The 14,818-nt window shown below is 38.6% G+C and overlaps 2 protein-coding genes and 2 long non-coding RNA genes across 5 annotated transcripts in view; 3 read left to right on the forward strand and 1 right to left on the reverse strand.

Moving 5' to 3' along the window:
• Positions 1-6,180, forward strand: part of LOC111495039 (DENN domain and WD repeat-containing protein SCD1) — a 15,075-nt gene extending 8,895 nt beyond the window's left edge. Inside the window, exons 18-32 of one of the 2 annotated variants that reach the window (XM_023144901.1) lie at positions 376-533; positions 886-933; positions 1,896-1,953; positions 2,096-2,179; positions 2,459-2,705; positions 2,804-3,003; positions 3,117-3,181; positions 3,327-3,450; positions 3,538-3,719; positions 3,880-3,951; positions 4,329-4,489; positions 4,579-4,620; positions 4,794-5,002; positions 5,411-5,521; positions 5,729-6,180. In XM_023144901.1, coding sequence (XP_023000669.1) covers positions 376-533; positions 886-933; positions 1,896-1,953; positions 2,096-2,179; positions 2,459-2,705; positions 2,804-3,003; positions 3,117-3,181; positions 3,327-3,450; positions 3,538-3,719; positions 3,880-3,951; positions 4,329-4,489; positions 4,579-4,620; positions 4,794-5,002; positions 5,411-5,506 — 1,746 coding nt within the window. In that variant the 3' untranslated portion in view covers positions 5,507-5,521; positions 5,729-6,180. Of the gene's footprint in view, positions 1-375; positions 534-885; positions 934-1,895; positions 1,954-2,095; positions 2,180-2,458; positions 2,706-2,803; positions 3,004-3,116; positions 3,182-3,326; positions 3,451-3,537; positions 3,720-3,879; positions 3,952-4,328; positions 4,490-4,578; positions 4,621-4,793; positions 5,003-5,410; positions 5,522-5,631 lie in introns of both variants that reach the window. The other variant, XM_023144900.1, reaches the window with a different exon arrangement.
• A 745-nt stretch (positions 6,181-6,925) lies between these two features.
• Positions 6,926-8,283, forward strand: LOC111495513. Its single transcript, XR_002720310.1, has 3 exons — positions 6,926-7,275; positions 7,535-7,627; positions 8,235-8,283. It is a non-coding gene; the product is annotated as an uncharacterized LOC111495513 (long non-coding RNA).
• Positions 8,284-8,322: 39 nt separating this feature from the next.
• LOC111495514 lies at positions 8,323-10,451 on the forward strand. The gene is made up of 2 exons (XR_002720311.1): positions 8,323-8,431; positions 9,620-10,451. It is a non-coding gene; the product is annotated as an uncharacterized LOC111495514 (long non-coding RNA).
• An 849-nt stretch (positions 10,452-11,300) lies between these two features.
• Positions 11,301-13,195, reverse strand: LOC111495193 (protein ASPARTIC PROTEASE IN GUARD CELL 1-like). The gene has a single exon (XM_023145122.1). It carries the CDS (start codon positions 13,070-13,072, stop codon positions 11,585-11,587), a length of 1,488 nt encoding a protein of 495 aa, XP_023000890.1. The 5' UTR covers positions 13,073-13,195; the 3' UTR covers positions 11,301-11,584.
• Between the last annotated feature and the right edge of the window lie 1,623 nt (positions 13,196-14,818).

Below are 14,818 nucleotides of genomic sequence, written 5' to 3' on the forward strand. Positions count from 1 at the left end.
AAAAAAAAAAAAAAAAAAAAGAAAAAAAAAACAGAAGAGCATGCCTTACATATATACTTACGTAGATGTATGTGTATATATGGGTATACACACACACACACACACACACACACGTGTATAACTATGTATGGGTATGTATATATATATAGACACACACATGTGTATGACTATGTATGGGTATATATAAATATTAGAATACAAATACTATTCCAACTATTCCTGAACATAGTTACTTGCAGTTGTAAACAATTGTAAGAAAGCACACAAAGTTTATATTTGCTTTTTGCGCTGTACAGCTAAATAAGAGTTTTGAAGATTTTTCTTTTCCAGTACTTCACTTTTAATGTTTAAATTAAAATTTGTTTTTCTGATCAGCTAAAAACAGCAATCAGTCGTGCAACCTCACGAAATGATATATTGACAATTAGGGATGCCCTTGAAGTGTCTGGTGAAATATACAAGAAAGACCCTAATAATGTTCCTGATTACATCCAACGCCATCTTATTTCTTTATCTATATGGGAGGAGTTAAGGTGAGGTTTACTTCCCAGTTCTGTCGGTATTCATTCTTCTACTTATGTTAGCTTTCTAGTTTTGTAACATTTCTCATCTAATTTTCTGAATGGTTTTTTTTTCCTTCTTATTTATCAACGATAATCATATTCCATATCTTTGATGAAAAATGCTAAATTAGGTTGGATTAATGTTGGAATCATCTAGATTTTTATTCTGAAGCTCCGATACGTGACATTGTAGATCTGTTATTTCCCTTTGATTTTTCAGTATCACACCAGTTTATTCACGAATTGGTCCATCCTACCATGAAATATTATGTTTGTTATTTGTACTTTTTTGGGTTCAATTTTGATATTTTATTTTATGCAGGTTTTGGGAAGGTTATTTTGATTATTTGATGGAACAGTCTTCAAATAAGTAAGAATTACATGGTTTATGCAAGAAAGTGCTGAATTAATTACTACTTTATTATCTATTCTCTCGTTTTTTTTTTTTTTTTTTTTTTTTTTTTTTTTTTTCTTCTGTGGCTTCTCTATAAAATGCTTTTGGCTGTGTGTATTTTTTAACCTCAGGCTTAATTAATGGTTTCACTCCTTGTAGATTCTCAAATACTTGAAATGGGTTTTTATCTTTTAGGATGACTTTATATGGTTGCTACTTTCCACATCAAAGTTTTCTATGTTTACATGCCAACTTCCAGAGGACTTTGGTATCGATATTTATTCTGTTTTTCCAGCTCCTCCTTTCAAACTCATTCCATCAGATGATCTTTCAATTTTCCCAACCTTTGATGATGCAGTTTAGACCCAGGCTGTACATTTGAGTTTTTTGCTCTTCACCAGAACTTCACTGATTTCACAAAGTCTCATTGCACGGTCCAGACACATTATCATAAAAGGATAGAGTCCTCAAGATAAAATCCCATTTCTAATAGGATAAGAACAAGGTCTTATACAATTCTTGATTTCTTCGATAATCTCGTCCATGAACTTCACTGCTAATTCTTGAGAAGCTAAAAATTTGAAAGATGGACCTTTTGGGTTTCCCTTAGGGTGGACTTAGTAAAATTACTAATAACCATAGAATTTCCACATAATCTCAAGTCATCAGTCTATTTGTTGAACATGGTCATGCTCGTTGTTCTTCCTCTGTCGGACTTCTCTCAGGACCATCTACTGACATTTAACATCTCCTTTGCATTTGTCACCATGGCTCCTCTAATCATCTCAAACCCCCNCCCCCCCCCCCCCCCCCCCCCCTGATATTAGAGCCTCTATGGGCATTGGTAACCTGTATCTCCCTATCATCTCCCTGACGTTCTCTTCTAATGCTTTCATGTAAATTTAACTTGTTTTTTTTCTATTTTATTTTGAATGCAGATCCGCCAATTATACATCTCTGGTTTCTGCACAGCTAATTATTATGGCATCGCATATGGTAATTCTCACCCCCCCCTGAAATACACACACAAAAATGCTACTTTAGTTGTCTTATCTTATCACTCGTTTTTGTAATCAAGTCCCTTCCCCACGCCCCACCATAAAAAGAAACTTAATTCTGTTTATTGCCTACTTGAAAGGCTGGACTTGGGCTTCCTGACATCGATGCTTGGTACATGATTGAGACAATTGCGGAGAAAAACAGCATAGGATACAAACAACTTGTAAGTCAAATGATTTTATCGGATTCATCATTATCTGCGTATGCATTACAGAACTGTTCACATCCGCCAATGCTTGCTTCATCTGCAATTAAGAAAAGTTCCAAAGATGGTTGGTTGTTTGCTATCATTTGTTCCCGGATTTCATTCTGGATCCTGTAAATTGCGTGTCTAATGTCACATGCAGGCTGCACTTTGGAAAGTGTTAAACTCAGAATAGGTTTTGCAGTTGCATTACCATATGAGTTCTCTCATCTACAATCCTACTTTAATGATTTTCAGATAAAGCTTCGAGGTTTCTTATCCCATATCCAGCAGCTGCGCATTAGTTATTGGGGACTCTCTGCTGTTAAGTCTCAATCCACATCTGCCCATGCAACGCCATCTCCGCATCCCAAAGATGGATCTGATCAGAATCAGCAACCTGCTGAGGCTTCTGTTGTTGGAAGAAGCTGGGTTCAGAGCATGTTCAGCAGGGATACATCTGCAAGGATTAACTTGGGTCGTAGTGGCCGTTGGACTTCTGATGGTGGGTGCCTCATATGTAGTTTTTATCAAGGTTTCGTGGATTAATATTAGCAGTACAATCAAAGAGTTTTTGTTGTTTGTTTACTCTTTTGCATTCAGTCCCGACCGAGAGTGGTACTTCTCAAAGACAAGATTTACCCTCGGCTGGGCAGAAAAAAGTACAAAGCAATATTCGCATTCTTAGGGGTCATAGTGGAGCTGTGACAGCACTTCATTGTGTTTCAAAAAGGGAGGTGTGGGACTTGGTGGGAGACCGTGAGGATGCAGGTTTCTTCATTAGTGGAAGCACAGACTGCTTGGTAAAATTTTTGATATCTCATTTTTCTCATCTTTGGGAGAACCATGTAGACTAAAGATTTTGTGTGGAATATGGATTATGAAGTGTTGAATCATATTGTACAAAATTGCCTAGGTCAAGATATGGGATCCAAGTCTTCGTGGTTCTGAACTGCGAGCAACTTTAAAGGGTCACACGGGGTATTTTGTCTAACTCCTTAAATTCTCATTCTGAGCGATCAGTTTGATTTAGTCTCTTTCGGTACAAGTTCACTACGATGTGCATAGTTTTTTTAGTTTTACTTAAATAAAGCCCTCTCTGAACCCTTCTTTTGCGAGCATACAGACCTGTTCGTGCGATTAATTCTGATCGAGGAAAAGTAGTTTCTGGGTCTGATGATCACTCAGTTATTGTATGGGATAAGCAAACAACCCAGCTTCTAGAAGAGCTGAAAGGCCACGATGCACAGGTTTTTTTGGATAAAATTATGAAAACCAGTATTATTAACTAAATGGAGTCTGCAATCCCTAAATGTGTCATATGTTGATCTTTGCAGGTCAGTTGTGTGCGTATGCTATCAGGTGAACGTGTCCTTACCGCTGCACATGATGGAACCGTGAAGATGTGGGATGTCAGAACTGATACTTGTGTAGCAACTGTTGGTCGTTGCTCTAGTGCAGTTATATGCATGGAATATGATGACTCTACGGGGATATTGGCTGCTGGTGGTAGAGATACGTATGTTAATTCACTGAAATTATATTTGCTTTGGTTATGTTGATTTAGAAGGTGGCTGAGATACGCCGTTAATTGTCTGAAATGAGATATGTTCTATTTCGTCTTTTGTGAGTATACTGTCACTAAATTGTTATCTATATACTGGATATTTGCATTTCAGAATAGCAAATATCTGGGACATCCGTGCTGGCCGGCAAATGCACAAGCTCTTGGGTCATACGAAATGGATACGGTAAGTGGTGTAACCCAAAGTAGTTGCTTTTATTATTTGGAAAAAGATATCAATACAACCTTAAGGAGCCAATATTTGTAGGCTCAAAATGTGGGTAACCGGTTAAATTACCAGCCCACCAACTAAATGCATTGTAATAATACAAGGTCTGCCCAAATACTAACTTGCAGGCTAGGAAATAAAAATAGTTCAAGGATAAATAAAATCTCTAAACCTAAGCTTAAAAGCAAGGTGAACATTCCAGACAGAGAGGACAGGCGTCTTCAGCTACACTAGTGTAGAGATCACAATTTTTGTTTTTCATGGCTTTCCTAGTATTGCCTCTTTGTGCATTTTAATATATCGGTCAGTTTAATACATATATGGCATCCATGCAGCTCAATAAGAATGGTAGGAGACACTATTGTTACTGGTAGTGATGATTGGACCGCTAGACTGTGGTCTGTTTCTCGAGGAGCATGTGATGCTGTTCTAGCATGCCATGCTGGCCCAATATTGGCCGTAGAGTATTCTACACTGGATAAAGGAATAATAACTGGTATGTAACTTACCTTCATGAGGTTACTAATGCAGTTAAAGAACATGGAAGTTTCAAATTGAAATAATGGGTACATGCTTTCCTTTCAGGTTCAACTGATGGACTTCTTCGTTTTTGGGAAAACGAGGATGGTAAATTATCTATGTACAATTTTGAAGTTATTGATGATGAAGTCTTTTTACTTCTTTATCTTTCCTCTACATCATCAAGTGTCAATTATGGGCTTTTGTTCGTTGCATTGGGGCTTTTTCATTTTCTTGCTCACGCGAGACTGTTATGCAAACTTTTCTGGTTGTATATGCAGGAGGTATTAGATGTGTGAAGAATGTCACCATTCATAGTGCTGCCATACTGTCCATCAGTGCTGGAGAACATTGGTTAGGAATTGGAGCGGCAGATAACTCTATGTCCCTATTTCATCGGCCACAAGAGAGACTCGGTGGCTTCTCTAACACGGGTGCAAAAATGGCTGGGTGGCAACTGTACAGAACCCCACAAAAGACTGCAGCCATGGTATAAAGTTCTCCTTTTTTTTTTCCGATTTCTTAGTCGGTTTGGACTCTTTTGACAGTCTTCTGTACCTTTATATATATATATTTAGGTATATAGATATATATAATGTTTTGGTTCTATTCTATCCTGGGAAACGGGTTTGTGCCTTCCCTTTACATAAATGTAGAAGACAAGGAAATTAGTTGTTGCCTTGTGACTTCCTTTACTCAGGCCAATGAAGTCAAAGCTAAAGAACTACATGCAATATTCAAATGTTAAAAATGTTTTACCATTATAGAGTAGAACGATCTTTCCTTGTCCACAGAGATCTTGCTTTTCTAGTTCTCTTTGTTTTGATTCTTAGTGTTGTTATTTTGAAATTTTTAAGAAAAAGTTCTCCATTTGAGTGCACCTATTGTATTCATCCAGGTACGATGCGCATCTTCGGACCTCGAAAGGAAACGAATATGCACTGGTGGTCGTAATGGCCTTCTGAGGCTCTGGGAAGCTACAATCAACATCTGAGGCAACATTATCGTTGTGAGTTCAAATGTTATACTATGATGTTTTTTGTATATCCTTCTTTTGCGTTCTTTCAAAAAGTTTCCAAAAACCTTACTCTGGTTATGCCATTTGTGTTTGGTCCGCAGCTTCTTTTCATTTGCTTCATCAATTCATGCGGAAATGTGATTCAAAGAGTTGGCTAGCTCCAGCTAAATATTGGACTTGGTTGATGTAATATTTCAGCGGTGAAATGTACAGAAAAGTGAGGACTCATTACAAGACTGCGAAGCTACCCTCATGGAATGAAGATGCCAATGCCATACCCCAACATTCACTGATTCTCTGCGTTTTTTGGGGCAACCAGATGTGGAAATGTGTAATCAACGGCTAACTGGTCGGTTTTATTAGCTTATTCAAGTTTTGGATCACATTGGGCTTTAGATTAAGGATTTTAGACTTACTCTGTCTGTTTGAATTTTTGTTGTTTTCACTCTTACACATCAGGATATAGCACAATATATATCGGAATATTGCATTAGTATATAAGAGAGAGGTGAGTTTGACGGTGTGAGTGAGTGAGTTTCAATCAAGATTTTGTAGCAATTGATGTCCAGTTAGTATGTTTGTTTAGATTAATGTTGGATCTCTCATCCATTAAGTCTATATATTTATTAGTGTTCTAAAAAAACTTCAAATAGAGGTTTGTACTCAAATCTGACTTTTACATATTTTGGAACATGTATTCTGACTGCGGGCGAAAGCCAAGCTTATTACAGAGAAGTCATCTAGAATGATCCCATATTGCCTTACCTCGGTTTCAAGTTTCGACCGTATGAGTGCAGCTAGAAGTTGTATGTACACGAGAACGTCGCATCTTATCTCGTCATCTTGGTTTCCAACAGCACGATTCACGTATCATAATGTTATTCCATGTCTTGAGATGTCATTGACCTTGCTGCTCGCTCATGCACACTTATCGAGAACCGACCCTATGAGTCAACTATATTGCCGAAACATCCTAAACATTCATCTATTCTGGTACTATCGAGACATGAATTTTTGTGCCCATGTCAAGTCGATTATAGATACGGTACTAGGTAGCGGGTGCATAGATCAACCTCTGACACATGGGTTGGGACGCAATGTCAACACACTCGTTTTGTTCGACAATGTACTAAAAGAATCTACTTCAAAGAAAAAACGCTCAAGACATCCATCTTGCAAAACTCACATACACTATGATACATATGTGTGTCATAGAGTAGCTCATTCCAACCACAGGGCCTAAGGATGGTAGAGAGTTGACGGTCATCCTTATCTCCAATATATTAAGAAACATTTTTTAGTGTAACAGGAGAAGACAAGATTTTGACGAAGGGTCATATGATTTCGTGTTGCATCCATTGGATGTTCAAACGAAAACAAATTTGGCGAGCACTCAGACTTGACTTCAGCTGCATTGCCCAAAATCATACCGAATCTTCAACTTTCTAAGTATCCAGAACCCTACCGAGTCCTTTTTCCAACATGTCTCTCACACTCATTATCTATCCTTCGCCTTTGTCTTGGTTTATACTCAGTTTAGCTTCAAAACCCACTCTTCTTTCACTCCTCGAACTTCGCATATCTTTTCGTCAACTTCTTCCATTACTGCGTCGATGTCTACTTCCTCGCCTCCGATCCCCGATCATCTGGCTGTAGATGACAAGAAGCCCGCGCCGCCGCCAAAGCCATGGCTCATCGTGGGCCTCGGGAATCCCGGGAAGAAGTATGATCGCACGCGCCATAATGTCCGTATGTTCCTATCTCTGCTATATGATATCAAAATTTCTCTTTTCGTAACTAAACCGAACGAAAAGATTATGCTTTACTTTCTGTTTAATTAATGAAGTATGCGTGGGAAACCTCTTAGGGCTGTTTCCCGAGCATAAACTTACGATTATCTCGAGAAAATTAAGATTTACGATTGATTATTAGTGTTATCTGGATGGCCTTTATGAAGACGAGTTTAAACACTAGCAGTAGCTAATGCTATGGCTAAATTTCCAGCTAGGTTTTGAGATGGTGGATCATGTAGCTGAAGCTGAAGGGATTTCCAGGTAGGTCTTGTGGGCATTCATCTTAATACCTGGAGCTACAGCGGTAGGTTCTCAGTAGTATCTTTCTGGGCCTGTTTCATACCCTATGCCTTATCTTTATATTTTTATATATCTCAACAGAAGTTGCATTCATGATGAACAGTTTGTGTGGTCATTTTGGCCCAATCTATTCTATGCTTCGTATCTGAACAATGCTTTTTTTTTATTTTCTATTATCTGTGAGGCATCTCAGCAGTGCATGTGTTGTCCATCCTGAAAAAAAGAAGCATATTCCATTTTAATGGATTTCTGGTTGAAAGGCTGTGCTTCTGCAGAATTTTGTCTCACAAGGAACAATATACTTTCTTTGAATATGAATTTTGCTTGAAATTTGACTGCAGAAGTTTTTGTCTTACTGAAAAGCGTACTTTCTTCAGATCTAAACACAGAGTTTATATTTGTGAACTTTTGTAGCTTTTCAGAGGAGAAAATAGAATTTACTTGGTTTGACTGAATAATAGTAAATGTATTAAAAGACACCATGTGCGCCTGATCCAAGAATTTAAGCGAGTTTTGATTGTATGATTTAAGTTTGTAAATAGAATAAACATTAAGAAGAACAACAGGCTGAGAGAGATGAATTTTAATTGCTTATTTGCTATCCGTGGCAGGATGAGGAGTATCATTGATCACTTGAAAGGCAGTCGAGATTTCCCTGGATTATGAATTTGTATGTTCCTTCGGGCTCTGTTAACACCTCCACGCTGGTTCTATATGATATCAGCTGATAAATGGGTGAAAGCATTCTAGGCATCATATGGCGTCCTCCCGGGAAAATGGATTCTTCAATAAACAAGAACGAGATGAGGTGTGTAAAATGCTATCATATTTCCTACTATATGATGCTTTTTGATAATCGAACTGAGTTTAGTTTTAACCATCCAAGTGGTTGGAATCTCTTGTCAGTTAAAGTTTTTACATTGCAAGTTGACTCAAACACAATACGGATTCTTTTGGTCGAGGAGTTCAGCAAAAGTGCAACTTTTGTCCAACTCCCACAAACCTCGGGAACAAATAGGTTGAAAACGTTCAATATTTTAACCCTTTTATGGACCTTGAAGGGTTCCTTTTTGTTTACTGTGTGCATCAAATTGCTTTATACATGGGCGGCAGTTTCAGCTAGCTCTGAATGCATCTGAATCTGAATGGGATGGTTAGGAGTCACGACTCTTCTCCACAATAGTATGATATTGTTCTTTGAGCATAAACTCTCATGACTTTACTTTTGGTTTCCCAAAAAGCCTCATGCCAATGGAGATGTATTATAAGTAACTTATGAACTCATGATTAACCTCTTAATTAGTCGATGTTGGACTCCTTCTCCAACAATCCTCCCCTCGAACAAAGTACATTATAGAGTCTCTCCAGAGGCTTATGGAGTCCTCAAACAACCTCCCCTTACTCGAGACCCAACTCTTTATCTTTGAACCCCTCTAACAAAATACACAATTTGTTTGACACTTGAGTCATTTTTACTACATCTTCAAAGCTTACAACTTCTTTGTTCGACATTTGAGGATTCTATTGAGATGGCTAAATTAAGAGTGTGACTATATACCATATTAGGAATTACGCCTCTCCACAATGTTATGATGATGATGTTCACTTTGAGCATAAGCACTCATAGTTGAACCCAAAAGGCCTCACTCCTCTCTTAACCATCATCGTCATTATTGAGTGGAAGAAGTAATGAACCCCATCTATCGTAATCACACTGAATCCTCTCTCTCTCTCTCGGATCGAAATCTCTTAGGCATAAAGTTGTGATCTTTGAAGAGATCAATAAAGCTAAAAGCCTCACCCACCGTGCAGCAAACCAAGCGATAAAAGTTGAGGAGGACAGGAATTGATAGAAGGGAGCTACCTCTACCTAACTTTAATTGCTTTAATTATCTCATCTTTGCGCGTCTTGTCATCTTCTTCTCTATGCATTTCCTCTGTTGGGTGGCCCATGTTTTGTGTGTAATTTAACGGTTTGTCTGCCTGTGTTTTTCAGGTTTCTGGTGAACACCTTCCCTATGGAATTGCCTCATACCAAGACGATTTCGTGTAGCCTTGAACAACAAAGCTTGTTCGTCTTCCTTTGATTCAATTCGCCTCTCCCATAAAATATTTTCTTTAAACGTCGATTAACACCCACCCAGTTGTCGTTGTAAGCAGTGATATCAGGAAGCGGTGTGGGGTTGAAGAATCGAGGGAGAGCTGATTGTCATAAAATCTGTAGATAAGGCTTAGTTAGACACTTGTTGTGCAGCGCTCTGTTTCCATGGCCGCCCTCAACTTCCTCCATAAATGCAAAACCATCCTCAACTCCAACGCTTTACTCCCTTCTTACGTCTGCTTGTCCTCTTCTTCCTTCTCCCTCTTATTTATTGTTATAGTTGAGTGGGAAGTAAGCATTCTAGCTAAGAGTTAGGGTGTACAGATGGTAAGTAACGGGTTAAAATAGATAATATCTGCTAGCAATGGGTTTTGGCTGTTACATATGATAACAGAGTCAGACATCAGGTCATGTACTAGTGAAGACACCGACCTCCAAAAGAGTGGATGGTAAGATCTCATATCGGTTGAAGAGAAAAAGATAGCATTTCATATAAAGGCGTGTAAATCTCTATCTAAAAAATGTATTTTAAAATTGTAAGATTGACCGCAAACGTATGTTGGTATGGTTTTATTCATGGCGGGGCGAATGGAGTTCAAAAAAGGGAGTAATGTCCCATTCAATTCAAACATTCACATGAAGGCACCGCCCCCATTGTTGTCTTTTCTTTTTTGTATTTATTTATTCCTATTCATAATAAGAATTCCCATGTGCCCTCGTATTTAATCAAATCAATCCAATCCAATCTAATTTAATTAATTTAGCGTTACTATCTAATTTCTCTTTTGTCCAATAAATTTATTATTTTATAGCTTCTATCTTTTATAATAAAAATAAATTAAAATAAAAAAAGAGTTGACACCCACATGCTTATTTTAGGACTTATTTATGTTTGTAAACACGTGGGCTCCAAAATTTATTCCAAAAAGTTAATTTTTATAGCACCAAATGTGAAGTATGTATGTTTTTTTTTAATTGTTTTTTTAAGATTAAATGGCTCATAATTCTTCACTATTTCAATTATTGCTATAAACTTTTATTTTATATTAGAATCTTTTAAGCCTCAACTTGTTGCAAGGTTTCAAGAAATTCTTCTTTCTTTTTTATTTATTTATTTATTTATTTATTTATTAAAATTGTTTATTAGTGAAAGTACATGATTTTACATTTATAACCTCGGACCGCACCGACAATCACGCTATGGCCTCACATGCATATGGAATCGGTGGCCATTACTTCATCCACAATAACATTATCGTGGTCCTTGTTGCACCTTATCATTTTTAACTCGCCCCTAAAGTGGATCCCACTTCTTCCCTTCTCCCAAGCCCTCGGTTCTTGTTCTTATTTTAAAATTTTTTTCCCCTAATATTATTAGCATTTTTCTAAGAAATTTTGAAAATATATCTTTATATGAAAATAATTGTTATTTAACCTATTTCAATAAAAATTAAATTTAAGATTTATCGATAATAAATAAACTAAATTTAAGTAATTGAAAATTCAGGTACTAAAATAAAATCGAACACAAAAAGTAGGGTTAGTATTTTATAAAATGAAGGATGTGAAGAAAATATTAGACCACAAGTTTGCACTCTATTTACCATGCATGCCACTCAACTGAATCTTGAGAGTACAATTATGATTGATTTATGAGGAGCACATGGGTGCAAACCCTTCTCCAATTGATATCCATATGGCCATATTTACTTATCCACATCCATCTGCCACACCTTCAATTCCCCAATTAATTTCCCCTCAAAAACCCTAATTTCATAATAATTCACCACAACCCTAATTTCGTTAATTCCCACACAAAAGCCCTAATTTATATGTTTTCTTTTCAATTTTTTACCCTTTCTAACATTTGTTGGGTGAAAACCCTAAGAGTGAATTTGCCAAATCGAAGTGGACACGTGTCCCTTGCTGCTGGACGTTTCCTATGATGGACAAAGACGACGTCGTCGGGGCGAACGCCAAACAGAAAGTTCCGACGGAGTCCACCGGGATGAGGTAGTTCTTTGGCGGCAGCTGCAGAGACTTCCCGCCAGCGAATTGAAATGACAGCGTTGGAATGGTGACTCTCGACTGCGACGACAGATCGTAACATGTGTCGAATAATGCGACGCCGTTTGTCCTCCTCAGGTATGGTGTGCGACTCACGAAGGCGTCGCGAAGGGTGTTGTAGGCTTGAGTCTGCAGACGAGTTATGGCGGTTCCTGAATCGACGATGATACCGCCGTAGCCGGCATCGTCCATTTGAAACAGAGAAGGAGGAATTGACAGTAACTGGCCGCCGACGCTCAATCCGACGAGTCCGACGTAGTAGAATGTATCGACTCTTCCGCTTCTGAGTAATGGAGCATTCACTGTGTCACTCGGTGCAGCGGAATTGAACTCGAGAGCTGAAGACGAACTAGAGTCGCGGTCCACAAGACAGTATGAGAACGACGACGCTTTCATCTGAGAAATGAGGGATAGTGATCCGCCGCCGAGTCCGAGTAATCCTGCGGATCCGACGAATAATCCTTCGTTGTCGTGGCCGCAGCCAAGAGCGACATTGTTAATCGTCCCGGAGTTACCAAACGACAGAGATTCAGTAACGAACTCACCGACAGTGAAGGAGCCATCGCCGTACGCGACCTGGTAAAGACACTTCGCAGCACGACAGCCAGACGTTTCAAGAGCTTGACACTGCGGAGATTCGCAGGCAAGTGAAGCAAAAGAAGAAGAAGTTCTCGGGTCAAAAATCGGGTCGGTTTGCTGGTAACAGTCCGTACAAGGCTGACATTGAAGCCAATTGATATCGCTGCCGGTGTCAAGAACCATATAGAACGGCTTAGCCGGTTGTCCGACGCCGATGCGGGAGAAATACTCGCCGCTTCCTTGACTGGTGCCAGAGACAATCGGAGTGCTCAGATCCTCTGGCAGAATCTCCGTTTGCAACGGCTGAAGATCCGACCTCTTCAAGTCACTGAGGGAAAATTCAAGCCTATCGTTGAGCGATTTAACTCTAGAAGAGTCCCGGTCCAGCCGGGAAAGGACCAGGCTCTTGTAGTCCTTATGTCCGGCATTTTGAAGAGCGTCGCGAGAGTGCAGTTGCAGAGAAAAGGAGGAAGAAGAGTTCGCCGGAACAACCTCATTCTGCTGCTGGAAGGATAGCAAAGCCTTGGGGTCGAATTTCAGGACCTGGTTGGCTTGTTTCAGTGAAGCCGAAACATCGAGAAAAGCGGAGGAGGAGGAGGAGGAGTGAGAAAGCTCCGGCGAAGTGCGACACAGAGTGAAGGGCAAGAGAGAGAAAAAGAAGATGGCGAAGGAGAACAGAGGTTGCAGATTTGCAGTCGCCATTGTTGGGAACAAAAATTGCAGTGAGAGGTAAGAGTTCGAGCGTCGGGTTTAAGAAGGGAGTAAGGTTTTTAATTGGGAAGATGGTCGAGTTTGGTTTGGGGTTGGAGGCTACGCACTGCTCCCAAGTTGGCATTATCTGTTTTCTTTTTTTCAAAAAATTAAAAAATTAAAAAATATTCAAGTTTTTATCTTTAATTTACAAATTACATATATTTATATAATTTGCAATTGAAACAGATTTAATTTTAAAAATGTCCCAATTTACATAGCACCTAGATAAGAATTAAAATATCAATATCAATAAATCAAAAAATAGTCAAAAGCTCCGATACCATTTGTAACAACTCAAGATTACCTATGATCATTAGTCTCACAGTTTTTAAAATGCATATGTTATGGAAAGATTTTCATACCTTTATAAAAAATGTTTCGTTCCCTTCTCCAATCGAGGTGGGATCTCACATTCCACCCCTTCGGGAGCCTAGCATCCTCGCTAGCATTCGTTCCTCTCTCCAATTGATGTGCAATCTCACAATCCACCCCACTTTCCTACTTTCCTATTTCACCCTCAGAGAGTAGATTTCTCTTCATAAATAACTTGATACAAAGAAGTTTAAGATTGTATACAGTTGATGATAGTTAATAATATTCACCTACCATACTTGAGAAATCTAAGTTTTAAAAGGAATGATGAATAGAATGGTAATGTTTTGGTTCCTTACTTACTTCACCTACTAATCCTATTATATAAAAATCCATGATTATCCTAAACATTTTTCGAAGTAAATTTGTCATGTTATAATAAATAAGGAAAGAAATAATAGCAGGATAGGTAGGATATTGGACCTACCTGCAGCTGCTGCAGTAATTCAAGAGCAGTCCAAGTTGAGTCTCTCCTGCAAGAGTTGGTGCACCCCACTTTCCTCTTTTTCAGTCCTGCAATATTACATTCACAGGTGTATTCAAAAGACTTCGAAATATAGCAACTAGTTTTCTCATGGCTCCAAGATGAAGAAGCTAATATGGAAAGCACTGCTATGGTCTCGAAAAATGGTGAAGTGAAGCAACCCTTTAACCCTTTGTTCTCCCTTGCGGTGTGAACTCACACCGGTTGGAAAGGAGGAAACCTCTCCCTAATATACCCGTTTTAAAAACTTCGAGGAGAAACCCAAAAAAAAAAAATCAAAAAGGATATTATCCGCTAGCAATGAACTAATTCAATCCTATGACTTCTTTAATAGTGAATAGGAAATTGATGGATATATAAATTCTTCACAAAGAGGTGATTACTGACCCTCTTTACCCTCTAGAAGGACTGGAACTGGAAACTGGAAAATCCAGCAGTTCAGAGCTCTCTCCCATAACTGGAAAGACAGGAACTGGTAACTGTGTGATGAATATAGAGTTTCAGTTCTAGGCGTCTCAATCTATAAAAAGAATATTTCTTGTACAGATGGGTTTTATACCAAGCAAGCAACAGAGAGAACAGCAATTTTAGAATTCTTCTCAATGTACGCATGGGGATGGGACCAAGGGAAGAATATTGCATATTTACTCAAAATACGTCCTACCAAGGAAAAGAAGGGTGACGGGGAACAAAACATTCTGATTAAGGGTGTGAAAACCTCTCCCTAGCAGACACATTCAAAATACTTTAAAGGGAGGCTCGAAAGGAAAAACTCAAAGAAGACAACATTTGCTATCGGTGAGATTGAGTTATCACAAGAAAGATCCGAATGCACAACA

Source organism: Cucurbita maxima, unplaced genomic scaffold (assembly GCF_002738345.1).
Source record: "Cucurbita maxima cultivar Rimu unplaced genomic scaffold, Cmax_1.0 Cma_Scf00021, whole genome shotgun sequence".
Taxonomy (NCBI): domain Eukaryota; kingdom Viridiplantae; phylum Streptophyta; class Magnoliopsida; order Cucurbitales; family Cucurbitaceae; genus Cucurbita; species Cucurbita maxima.